The sequence below is a fragment of the Uranotaenia lowii genome, chromosome 3, assembly GCF_029784155.1.
Source record: "Uranotaenia lowii strain MFRU-FL chromosome 3, ASM2978415v1, whole genome shotgun sequence".
NCBI lineage: Eukaryota > Metazoa > Arthropoda > Insecta > Diptera > Culicidae > Uranotaenia > Uranotaenia lowii.
Genome location: NC_073693.1, coordinates 211207423 through 211221432, shown reverse-complemented (window position 1 = coordinate 211221432; position 14010 = coordinate 211207423). Strand labels below are relative to the sequence as shown.

The following is a 14010-nucleotide window of genomic DNA, read 5'->3' as shown; positions in this document are numbered from 1 at the left end:
GCTGCTAGATTCTATGGCAGAAAATGCTCATCGTGCCCCGATTAATTTTATTTATACTGCCCTCATTATGCCCCCATAAAGGGTGTCCACGATGACATTGCAACACTATGAAATGGCTCTATCTTTTTAACCGTTGGGTAGAATTTAATGAAAATTTGGATGGATTTAGTTCATAGTGCGTTGTCGAAAGAACAGCTCGTGCGTGAAAAAATCTTGCGCATTCATCACGAGAACAAGGATCTCTCGCATCGTTTCATCGCTAAAACGTTGGAAATTGCGGATTCCACGGTGTGACGAGTTATTTAGCGGTTCGAGGAACGATTGACCACCGATGGGAAGCTCAGAAGTGAAAGAAAAATTATTCCGTACAACACCAAAAATCACGCCTCCGTTCGGGATGTGGCTAATAAGCTGCACCTAAGCCGGAGTTTTGTCCAGAAGGCTGGGCTTCGAACGTTCAAGGAACAAAAGGGATATCGCAACGAGAAGCAGAACAACTCCGCCAAAACCCGTGCCAGGAAGTTGTAACTCAACATGCTGACGAAAGTTGATTTTTCTTCAAAGTGTCTTGTCTGTTTGTCTTTGCTATAAGTGCTAGAAGAATCGACAAAAGTTTTCCATGTAAATGCCACTAACATTGGAATTCATATGCGTTATACAAGAATCTTTTCTTTCTTATTATAAATTTTGACGATCCATAAACACTGCCAAAGCAAGTATCAAAATTGGATATCTGATTTATTGCCAGTGAAAATGGCAATACCTTCAATGCTGTTATCGTTTCAAACTGAAATGTCTGACCCTTTTCTGATTTCTATTTCCATCTTTCGGTGCACGCGCATCCTACCTGTGTTTGTAAGGTACTAAAATGTTTACCCCCATTTCACCTGCCAAAAGAACATTTTCTTGTGCCAGCCAGCAAGCTACACCTAACAAAACCATTCCTTCCAAACACCACGTATGGATGATTCATGAGAGGCTTCGATGAAAACGGAAAATCCTCGCTTTTCGTAGTTGTCCAAATATGTTGGTGGATTTTCTTTTGACCCCGGTTTTCTCTCTCTCTTCATGCTTTTTCCTCCATCTCTTCCGCCTTCGAAGGGTATAATACATTTTGGGCCGTCCATTTAGTGTTATAAAATGTTATTGTTCACAATTCGGCTCACGTACCGTAATATATACAAAACGTTTTTCTCCGTTTAAAAGGGGATCTCCGGGAATGTATATATAATGTACATTCTTTCATCCTTTGCCAAGTCGCCATCATCGGCGTCATCATCAACGACATGAATCGGACATGAGCTCTTCCTTTTGGCAGATACCTACACGGAAAAAGAGCCTAATGTAGTAAGCTTTAACAGCACGATCCTGACTTATAGGCCAACACCATAATGTAACGCTCCATCTTCAAAGTACCATAAAATTGAAGGTGATTTTCACCGGTCTAATTGGTCAATTATAACGGGTGCTTTCGAATGAAATCAAACTAATAGATATTCAACAACATACATTAAACATGTGATTTAGCTTGTGGAAAAAAAAGATACTCTCAAAAAGGAATTGCTTGAGTGAAAACTATAATAGAAACAGTTTAAATATAAGTTGCAGATGACTGCCCCAAATGTGTATGGGAAATTGAAAACCTGTGAAATGTTATGCGTTGCAGGCTCAAATTGATCCTAGGCCTAGTACCTACAAGGTCCCATGCTAAATTTGGGCCAGATATCGGACAACTAGAAGGGGTTGCTCAACGAGCCGATTGTTTGTATGGGATTTTGAGACATTTTGTTGGGGAGAAACATGGAATACCAGTTTTTAATCAATAACTTTAGTTCCCTTTGGCCGATGAATACGATGTTTCTTAATGCCCAAACTTTAACAAATATTTCATCCCAAGACTGCAATTCTATAACAGTTAAGATAAAAAGGTTATTGAGCTTCAAAAGTGGGAAAACTTTTTAATGGTGGTACTAATCTCTGTTAATAAGTCGGGGTGGTCGAACATATTAACGCCTCATTAACAGTGATGAACACCACCCTTAAAAAAGAAGTGCAGTCTTTGGATGAAATACTTTTCATAATTTTAGCTTTAAGAAAAACCGTATTCAAAAGAAATCGACCGAATGGAAACAAAGTTATTAATAAAAAACAACATCCACAGAATCAGATTCAGGTTTCTTGACTGTTACACCTTCTCCTAATTTCTTGGAGGCACAGACAGCGCTTACTCGAGCTCGAGGCAGATCAAAACCTAAACAGCAAAAACAGCACTGACAATCTTTCTCTTTATGCTCAGTAGTTTGGAGTTATGTGAAATAGATAAGATAATTGAATGTTGGAAATTTGAATAATTGTATTGTTAAATGGAAATCAGTAAATATCGATCAGTTCTAGTTTTTAGATTTAAGGGAATTTTTTCAAATGGTTATAATTAAAATTTGCTTTAGTTATATGAAACAGGCAGTGTACCCTACTGTAGATGTAAAGTTTAGTTAAAATAATAAAAAAAATGGCTGATTTAAAAAGAAACGAATAATTTTCTCGAATTTCCTGAAATAAAATAATTTTAAAAATTTTAAATGTTTAAACATCTTTATATGTATTCACCTTTAGAAAATATTTTGGAAGTAAGCATGTCCACGTGGACATAACAGAAACCTCTACCCCCTCTCCGTGGACAAGTGTGGACATTTCAATACATCCCCCCCCCCCCCCCTAGGTTGTCCACGTGGTATGTGAACGGCCCACACAGGGGTAAATGCACCTAATAAGCGATCAAAATTCTATCCATAAAAAATCAATCCAAAACTAATGTTAAATTTATATATCAATGGAAAGCCAATAACTTGACCAACAAAACCCACTCAAAAAATTGTACGAACTTGTCCGAACTCTTAAGGTTATAACTTACTGAAAAAAGTAATTTTTTTAGGATATTTTGTAGTATATCTTCTTTCTTAGTTGAAATATGTATGTATTTGAAATGTTGCACAAAATTGTGTGTTTTAACAATTTGAACTACTTTTTCAAATATACCAAGTTTGTAAATCGTATACTAAAAAAGATATTAAATAAAAACTCAAAATTACTTGTTAAAATGCTCATTACTTTTAAAATGCTCGTAACTTTTATGATTTTCATGCAATCTTGATGGTGTCTTCAACAAATTTGCTTCAAATAATAAGATCTACAACTTTTGTGAAGACATCCAGTCTCTAAACTAATTATTTCAAGAAATATTTTTTTTATCTCCCTTCCAGGTGAAAAAATCACTTTTTTCTTTCAAGAATTTGATAGATCATCAAAAAATATAAAAATGTTGCGAAGACATCAAATGTCTACCGTTTACCGCTTGTCCGCAAATAACTTTGATCGCTTATTAGGTGCATTTACCCCTGTGTGCGGCCCCCAGCTGAAATTGCCCAAAAATAACGCATGGCGCGTTATCAAACGGTATGAGGAAACATTGAAGACGATTCGGAAGCCTCAAGCCTATTGTTGGAGTCTTACGTAGGAGTGGAAAAATTAAAAGGAATTCCAATCTGTCGGACCTTGATTTGATCAGAAAATTCGGTGCTGCCCGTAGTACCGTGACGAGAATTCGGATCCGGGAAGTAATTAAGTCGTATCGAGGTAGTTAACAGCCAAATCAGACCATAAAACAGAACAGTGTGGCCAAAATCCGTGCTCGAAAGCTATACGACCAGGTGCTGACCCAGTTCAACGGGTGTCTTCTGAAGGACGGTGAAACCTATCTCAAGGCTGACTTCGGACAAATCTCAGGTCAAATATATTACTTGGCAACGGCTCGGGGGGTGTTCCAGCCAAATTTAAATTTGTTTTTGCGAACAAATTCGCATGATATCGGAAATATACTAAAAAGAGTATCTCCAAAAAAGAAATTTTGCCGTTCATTAGATTCCACGACCATTCCATAATAAATTGGCCCGATTTGGCAAGCTGGCATTACAAGAAAAGTTGTTCTGGAACGAACGAGATCAATTGAACCACCCTAATAACAGAAAAGGCTAAGTAGCAGCATCGCCATGCTTAAGTCTAAGTTATCGAAGTAATACAGTATTTTATTTGTAATGTTGTTTGAATGAGTGCGTTTATTTATTTCGCTAAAAGAAATTCTGATGCTATCGATCCTAGCCATCAGGGGCGATCCTGAACAAAAGTAATTCAAGAATGATATGCAGAGGAAGGGGTCCATTTTGTTCCGAAAAACCAACCCACACAACTGCCCCGAGTTCCGCTCTCATCACAAAAAAGAGGTGTTGTAAAAACGTGCACTTTTCAATGGAAGAGCCCTCCAAAATTGTCTATTAATTACACTCAATGCTTTTTATAGAGCTCCTGCACCTTCTATAAACATCATCTTGGCTTGTTTCAACTTAGCTTCGAAGACAGCGAGCCATTTTATCCAACGTGTCAGATTCAGAAGCTGTTTTTAAGGTTTTTTTTACATTGATTGAAACTCTATTCATATTCATATTCGGAAAATTTATTTATTTTTATCAGATGAACAACTTTTTCGACGACATCAAAACCCTAATTTGAATTAAAAAGTTAACATTTTTTTCACGCTATCGGTGAACCCTTCGGTTAAAAACAATTTATACAAAATTATGCTCTTAGTAAAGTTGAACAATTATGCTTAAAAACATTAAATGTATGTCTCTTTATCCCTGGATGCTATTGTTTTCGTACAGCTGTTCTGGAGGGGAACTAAAGGTACAAAATGCACAGAGCGGGCAAGATGCGCCACCATCAGTATTTCACTAATCAAACATTTTTCAACATTTCTAAAAATCCCAGTTCGATCTATTTACACTTTTATGCATTCATATACATTTGTGGACCTTCTATATCTTTATATAACGTTAATTTTTCGAAAAACGAAAAGAAAATCTTTTAGGAGTTTTTTTTTGCAATTTTTCAGCTTTTCTCACCAGGAACTTCGGCATCTAAAAGCAAAAAAAATCACCTGTCATCTGTTCTAATGATAAACATGGGTCATTACATTCATCAAAAAACAAAACATTTCCTAATTTAATATTTTTTTATATTATTTAAGCGATTTCAAATAAAAATGTCGAAGCGTAGCAAAGCGTGTCATGTCCGCTTATCTTTAAGCATGTTTCATATTTGTTTAAATTTATGTACAATTTTCATCACAATACTTGAAAAGAAATTTCTATGTTAAATCGGAAAAAATAACTTCAATATAAACGGAAATATTTGAAATTCCTGAATTTCATAAAGGTTTAATTAACTTTTCACAAGAATGTCAGTATATCTGGCTACACTGTACGAAGCAATACATTTTTCAATCTGTGAAGAAATCAATATACGCGTAATAAACGTTTAATGGCGCGTTTGGGTACACACATATGCGCATTTTGCCTCTAATGAAATGGAAATCATACTTTGGAAAGCCTTTCATAATTTAACTACTAAAACTTTTATTGGTTTAGGTGTTCTAGTTTATATATTCTAAATGACGTCACTGTTCGTGGAACCCGAAAATGAGTAGAATGGAGAAGCCCGCTCATGAAGATGAGGTTTTTTGTAGTGGGCTGCTGTCATATGCTGTCAGTTGTACATAACGTTAGCGAACATCACGAACATCAAGATGGGAAGAGTCTTTTCCGGGAGGTCAACTTTATATAAGGCGCACCGCATTGGAAAAGGGCCTCTTTTTTCTGCTATGGGACACACCAGAGACGTCAACTATCAAAACAAACTCGTGTTCATGTTGTGAACAATTTTTTGAAGAATTTAATGTTAAGTGGAAGTTATTAGTAGTTAAATATAAGAAGTAAAGTAGTAAATCGGAAGTAATTTAAGAAATATATGTGTTTGAATACTTACCTGTTGCTGTGCTGATTTGTGCGAGAGAAACCTGAAAAGAAACCGTACTTACCTGCTGCTTACAAGTTAGCCACCAAAGACATCACCATACTTACCTGCATTCTGGGATTCTACAACCTGTTTCAGATCGACGGATTTACGAGGATTGTTGCGTGAAGAGGTACGACTATATGGTCCTTCGAACCGGATGCTCGTCGAACTCCGAGCGTCCGTAACTTTTCCGTTCCTGAAAGAAGTTCCGTTACTCACCACGTTGTCGGAATTCGATATCCTGTTGAAGTTGTTCCTGAGATTGAATAATACAAGGCACAAAATTGCCTTTAAAAGGTAATTATATTTCCTATTACGCTTTACGTGTGACGTTTTGTGCTCCGCTGGGAATCCTTTTTCCAGATAACCCAGCACGATGGCTACCGAGCGCAGAATCAAGTCGCTCAAGTTGAGACTCCGCAGCATTGAGACATCCTTCAGCCTCATAAGGGTGTTTGCCAATAACTTCCGAGAAGATACCCAGTCTGTTGAAGTGCCGGTGCGGCTGGAGAATCTCGGAGTCCTATGGGCGGACTTCTGCAAAACTCAGGCTGAGTTGGAGGCTGCTGAAGTTGACGATCCGGAAGTCATCGATTTTCAACTCAAGCAGCGTGCTCAATTTGAAACGGAATATTACCGTGTAAAGGGATTTTTGCTTTCCGTGAATAAAACCATCCCGACATCGTGCATCCAATCTTCTCAGTCCAGCGCGCACTTCCCTGCTTCTTCTCAAATTCGCCTACCAGATGTCAAACTTCCTGTATTCAACGGAACACTCGAGAATTGGCTGAATTTCCACGACCTGTTTATTTCTTTAGTGCATTCTTCCAGCGAATTGTCGAACATACAAAAGTTTTACTATCTACGGTCATCTCTGGCTGGAGATGCACTAAAACTAATTCAAACAATTGGGCTCAGCGCCAACAACTATCCCGTTGCCTGGATTCTGCTTGTAGAGCACTTCCAGAATCCGTCGCGTCTCAAGCAAGCCTACATCGATTCTCTTTTTGAGTTTGTCCCATTGAAGCGAGAATCAGCAGCCGATCTCCATTCCCTAGTAGAAAAATTCGAAGCCAACGTCCGGATCTTAAAGCAGTTGGGTGAAAGAACCGAATATTGGGATGTTCTGCTGATCCGCATGCTGAGTATTCGCCTTGATACCAAAACACGAAGGGATTGGGAAGAGTTTTCGTCAGTACATGAGGCCGTCACGTTTCCGGATTTGGTCCTGTTCCTCCAAAGACGGGTTACGGTACTGCAGAGTGTCAGCAACGTTAATCTGGATAATTCGTCTATTTCTGCTTCAAAAAAACCCGTTTATCGATCGTCAGTTGTCAGCAATGGTGCCACTCAAGTTTCTTTCCGTCAATGCCATGCCTGTTCTGAACATCATCCGCTCTACCAATGCTCTGTGTTCACGAAAATGACCACCGAGGACAAGGAAAAGCTCGTGCGTCGCCAGCAACTGTGTCGGAACTGCCTTCGAAAGGGGCACCAAGCCAGAACATGTCAGTCCAAGAACACCTGTCGAAAATGTCGAGGGAAGCACCATAGCCAACTGTGCAACCAGGACTCCGGTCATCTTGAATCTAACCGACCGAAAACTGATACCAAGGATCCCGTTCCAGCCAGTGAAGAATGTTCTTCGTCACTGTCCGCGGCAGTTCAAAAGCCTCCTACTGGATTTCGCTCTCACAAGGTACTCCTTGCAACGGCCGTCATTAATCTCGTTGATGATTTCGGCAATACCCATCCAGCTAGAGCACTTCTCGATTCTGGGAGCGAATGTAGCTTTATCACCGAAGCAGTTTCACAAAAACTCAAGGCTCAACGCAACAAGGTTCATCTAACGATCTCCGGCATCGGTCAGTCATCCGTACAAGCTCGCTGTAAACTTCGGGCTACCCTACATTCCCGAGTTACCGAATTCTCTACTGTCGTTGAACTGTTTGTGTTACCAAAACTAACCTTAAACTTACCATCCGCCACATTGAGTATCTCAAAATGGGACGTGCCAAAGGGAATACAGTTAGCAGGCCCTGGTTTCTACGAAAGCAATCCTATCGACGTAGTTCTGGGGGCCGACATCTTTTTCGAACTCTTCAAGCCATCCGGTAGAATTCCTCTTGGAGAATCTCTTCCTATACTGGTGAACTCCGTTCTTGGTTGGGTGGTATCTGGGAAGGTGTCGAATTTCAATCCTGTCGGTATCGTAGCTTCCAATGTTGCAACTATCGCAGATTTCGTTCCGTTTGTCTGATAAGTTTTCGAGGTTAAACGGAGGGTCTCGAATTACAACCTCTCTAACCTAATATGAATATAATTGCTTGATAAAAACTCGATTTCTGCCAAAAAAAAATCTAAGGAAGCCCCTCTTTCCCCTTTCCATCCGCAACTGCAGGAAGGAAGTAGGGATTCCATTTTTTGCAATCAAAAATCTTCCAATGTCAAATTAGGCAGGATTAGGGTCTGAAACATTCATTAAAACATAACTTATTCTCATATATCTTCCCATGTCAAGTTTCATTCTATGTGCTTAATTACTTTTCCAGATATACCAACAAAATTGTATCGGGGCCCTCTTCCCACTCTCTATGTACTCCCTGGAAGACAGATGGTGTTTCAAATATTCATAGAACCATTTCTTTTATCCAAATAATTTCTTATGTAATTGTTGGTTCTATTTGTTAGATAAATTCTTGGTTTATGCAAAACAATTGTATGGGAGCTCCCTTCTTCCCTGATTTTATCCCCAGTTTTTTTTTGTGATGGTCTCTTAGGCCCATTTGGGTCCTTCCTAAAAATTTCAAATAAGCATATAACCATTTCTCGTATCCAAACACCCTCCCATGCCATGTTTGATTCCATTTGCTCCATTAGTTCTCGTAGCAGCCCCTAGCACTTAATAGTCATAGAAGCATTGGTCGTACTCAAATACCCTCCCATTGAAAATTTGATTCCAATCGCAGAATAAGTTCCCGAGTAATGTAAAAAATTGTATGGGAGCACCCTCCTCCCTTGGAGTTTTCCCACTGGAAGAACAGAGGTTTCTTAAAATATCATAGAAAAAATTACAAACTCATTTCTTGTATTCCAATATCTCCCCTTGTCGATTTTGGTGCTATATGCATCATAAGTTTTTCAATTATGCGGAAAGTTGTAAAGCAGCCCCCTCCCCCTTTCTATGCCTCCACTGAAAGAAGGGAAGGGTACCAAATATTCATAGAAACATTCCTCGTACCCAAATATCCTCCCATGCCAAATTTGGTTTAATTTGCTTAATTAGCTTTCGAGCTATGCAAACATCTGTCTTTTATTTGAGACACCCCCTCTCCCTTTCCAATGAGAAAAAGGGGTCTCAAACTAAAATATCTACCTTCCCACGCCTCAAAAGTACCCATCTGCTAAGTATCAAGTAAATCGGTTCAGCAGTTTCCGAGTCTATTGAGAACAAACAGGCAGACAGACAGAAATCCATTTTTATCCATTTATATAGATTTAGATTTTTATATCGTTGAAATCTATAAAATTTAAACATTTTAGAAATGGATAAAAAAAATATCGAACATTTTAAGGTTTAATTTTTTTCAGCAATACGGCTGGAACAAATATCTTTTTCTTCTTTTGTCACCCCTCCCCTTTCGAACTTTCCAAAAATCACGAAGGATGGAATAAATAAAGTTTGAATTATTTTATGTAAATAAAAAAAAAACAAACATCCGAAAGATTACAAGACCAAAAAACAAATTGTGGAGGATGGGAGTTATTTCACCTTTTATATTCTTGATAATATTGAATGTTTCGATGAAAAATTACTTGATTTATAGCAAAGATATTGTAACACGGTTACAAAATGATTGAGAGTTTTAAGGTTTGTTGTAATTTTTTTGCGGCAAACATTAGATCTTTCTTTACGTTTGATTGGAAAACTTTCTTCCGGCAACAATCAAGTCGAGACATAGTTGCTCAACTTATAAGCAATAATTATAGGCTTTGTGCAATGATATAGTATGCAATTTTGTTGCATACAAGCTTTCGTGCAATTTATTCCAATTTATTTGTTTTTCGCATTATTTTTTATTATTCCTCCCCCCCTCATGATGTTCCAAGTCCGAGTGACAAAAGAAGGATTTAAAATTTGTCCCAGCCTAGCACAATGTGTCAATGTTCATTCCAGAATTTTAAAGATAATTTTCTATCGATAGTCTTTGGGATATTTGCAATTAGTGTTTAGTCAACAAAAACGTTTCGATACTATAAATTTCTTCTGTCGTTGAACGCTATTCAAATTAAATAACTCCTCACTAAAACCAATAAGGCTATCATGACACAACTCATCACGGCATAAAACCAGGTCTTCATTCCGCCAGGCTTGGAACTTTCCAGATCGTTTGCCACCACAACCAACTTCCCTGAGGGAAAAAGATGCGCTCCATTCTGAGCAGTCAGCCAGCTATAGGCTAGAACATGTGTAGTTTGTTTGGCTGCTTGTTGTGTACTTATGTAGTTTCCGTTTTCCGAACCAAACCGAGTGACTAACTACTGAGTGGCATGGAAAGCAACCGCCAAAACAAAAGCTCGACTGACACTGGATAATGTGATTATACATTTACATGACGGGATTTAATATGCGCACTAATTTGACACCGGAAAGGGAACAAACATCGTTATCGTTTTGCCATTGAACGCGTCCCACCCCCACAGCAGCAGAAGATGGCCCCGAGGAAACGAAGCTTGAGCTAGGCTGAAAACTGAAGTATGGCAAACTGTTGTCGTACGGATTTGTTGGCGGCCATGGATACGTAAAGTTCTCCCCGAAGAATCTTTACAGTTAATGATTGTTCAGTGTATTTATTGGCATGAGGATGACTAGAGTGATAGTTGGTGTGTGAATTGTTGTTATGGGAGATTCTATTCAACAACTCTTTGAAGAATTTGTGTGCGTTGTACAATTTATCCCAGGGTATTTCTACCCTAGACAAAGCTGTCCTTAACCTTCCTTTACGGTTAAAAAAAATGGACAATTGCCTGTTAGGGTCATTTAGACCCGGAATACTATTTTGGCTGTATCATCAAAATGACGGAACCGATTTTCATAAAATACCCCATTTTCGAATTGACCACTTGTTCACATATAAGAAGAAATGTTTTATAATTTTGTTGAAATAGTGCTGGAAAAATTATCCAACAAACGATATCGAGTGTCCAGTCAGTATGGTCAGTGCTATTGTCTATATTCATTCGGCGAAATGCTAAAATCTTTACAAAACTTAAGACTTAAGTTCGTAAAAAATCAAGAATTAAAGACAGTTTGCAATGATTTCTTAACATATTCAGTCTCAAAAGAACACACTAAACTTTTAACACTGATAAGCTGATATAATTCCCCCTGCGTAGGAGAAAAATTTTCATCGCCCAGAGCTCCTGGCGCCAACTAGCTCATCATTCCCTAAGCTTCGTTTCCCGATCATGTAATGATACCAATAGCTAAATTTTGATTTTTCGCAAATCATTCAATTTTCATTTGACAATTTGTAAATATTTTTTATGAAGAGTTATGTATCTCAGTTAGTTTAAATTTTAGTTTCAATGTATCGGATCAATTCCATTCTTATTGAAGAAGAGTTTATGATCTTCTGGCAATTTCGGCTATCATATGATCTAAAAAGTATATTCTCTGATAAAGTGCCAAGACTAAATCATTCACCAGTAGATCTTTTTTAAATAAATGTGAATGTTTCCTCAATAAGATAAAGAACATTTTCTATTTGAAAGTCTTTATATCTTTAACTGTTATTCATTTGCTTACATTCATTCTTAAAAACTGTTAATTTTTTATTCTTTTATATTGTGAAATTATTTTTGAAATTCTAATATCCTTTTAATTGGAACAGTTTTTTTTTTCTAAATATGAAGAATTATTTTTCATATGTAGGTACGTTTCAAATTTTGTTCCTCAAATTCAAAGCTCAATGAATCTAGTACATTTCAACCATCGGGACCTTTTTTCACTGGGAGGAAAACATAACAAAAATTGAATACCATAGCAACTTATACTTTTGCACGCAGAAAAATTGAAGCAGGCTAAAAATGCATGGTAGATAATAAAATTTCTATATATTTTTCTACGTGTCATTAGAACACGTGGAGTAATTTTTGAATGCTAGCGCCCCATCACAACCAGTGTATTATTCACTTACTAAGCAGTTAAGACACGAACCTTTGGTTGATGGAAATGAGACTCAGAGTTATATCAGCTTATCAGTGCTTTTAAAACGAGCCCCAAAGGTAAGCGCGTCGCCGAATGTTGAAAAGGGCGTACGGTCCTTTGACCAGGATGCATAAAAGTGACACCGGGATAAAATGATAGCATTATGAAGCATTATTCGCTTTTGACTGAGACACGGGGGGGAAACTGGGTCCTTACCCCTACAGTCTTCTTTTCCTCTCTAAGGTAAACTAGCAAACTGGTAAACGGTTATTCCATTTTTTTTCCTTTATTTCACGAAGGTGGGCGACGTCGTCGTCGTTGATGGGAAATTATGAAAAGGCAAAATAGCCGGCAGTGACGCAGTTGCAAGGTGCCGTCGTTATTCAACTTGGTCAAAACTCAGCCAATTTTGTGCCTTTCTTTCTCGCCTCGGAGCTGACTGAAGAACCTTCCTTCTCTGGGCTCGGTCGCCATTCGGTTTACTCATTTTCCCATGCACACACACTTGGCTCGCTAGCTGTTTTTGCTGCTAAATTTTCTCTTTTCATGTTCATTTTCTTTCATAAAGTCGAGTGCCCATGGAAATGTGAAAGCCCTGTGGGATGGATAAAAGTATTTTGAAGCGAAATTCTCGAGCTTTTCAGGGCAAAAAGAGCGAAGGAATGTTGTGATTATTAAAGTATAACGGTTTTCCATCTGCGTAAAATTGGAATGTTGAAGTAGCAAACATAAACATTTGAGCAATGGAAACTTAGTTGTGGACTTCAAATATAAGTCTGTGCCTGAAACAATTGATCTTGATGATTGATTTTTCATGATAATAAAATGAAATATGTTTTAACATAAGGAGATGAGTTATATTGAAAGAAGAATGACCAGGTTATGTACACGGTAATTTCAAATTATTCAGAGACTGATTTGTTTTGGTTCAGAAGTCTCACCATGTATGAAGATGAAAACAACTGAGTTGGAATTAATCAAAATTCTGAGTTGTTTTCATCTAGGGAGTTTCAAAACCTGGGACTTAGCGAAGACGCACACTTTTTCGTGCAAAATAGATGAAAACAACTCAGAGACTTCCAAAACCTAATTTGATTGTTTAGATGCGATGGTCAGACACAGTTAACGAAATAATCATGGTGAGTATAACTTTAAATTACATTTAAGATTGACAAAATACAGAATGAAAAAAGTTATGTGATTTCAAAAAAAATAAAAACAAAATTAAACAAATTTATTCTTCTTCCAGCAATCTCTACGGAAGCCATCATTCACAACTGTAAGTATAATTTTCTCAATATTTTGAAGTGTAAATCATTTTCGTCTATGGCGTTTCCCTTTTTCAAATCAGCTCGAAACAAACCGAGAGGGCTGGCGGCTGAGTGTGACAAATTGGACAACACATAGTTCCACCGGCTGGATGCGGTCAAATGGACCGAATTTTTCGAGGTAAAAATAAAATAAATTGGATATAAATACACGCATTCATATCCTAAATACACCGCACAACAGACTTTTTCTTTTTCAAATCCGAAATTCATATTTTTTTTGTTTTTTTTTCCATTCAGTCGATCCCTGAACAAGTCTGAACCACCCTGAACAAAAACAACTCAAAATGTGCGAAAACCCCTACTATTCATTTCTGAGTTGTGCCGTTCTAATCAAAATTTGAGTTTTCCCAGTTTTGGCGCATTTTGAATTGTTTTCCTTCAAATCTGAGTCAAGGAGAATTAGAGTGTATCATGGTCGGATTATATCATACGGTCAGATAATGTCGCTGGATCAGGTTGTGCAATTAGACTGAGTCGATTTGGGGTCATTTTTGAATTTCTCAAAGCCAGGGGTCTTAAATGCTTCGTCTTGGTCCAAAACTCATCCATGATTTTTTGCAG

General features: G+C 37.8%; 1 protein-coding gene across 1 annotated transcript; it reads left to right on the top strand.

Moving 5' to 3' along the window:
* Positions 1-6283: 6283 nt before the first annotated feature.
* Positions 6284-8167, top strand: LOC129753059 (uncharacterized). The gene has a single exon (XM_055748856.1). It carries the CDS (start codon positions 6284-6286, stop codon positions 8165-8167), a length of 1884 nt encoding a protein of 627 aa, XP_055604831.1.
* Positions 8168-14010: the final 5843 nt, after the last annotated feature.

Coding starts and splice junctions, on each gene's coding strand:
- LOC129753059 (XM_055748856.1), top strand. CDS start 6,284: ATGGCTACCGAGCGCAGAATCAAGTCGCTCAAGTTGAGACTCCGCAGC.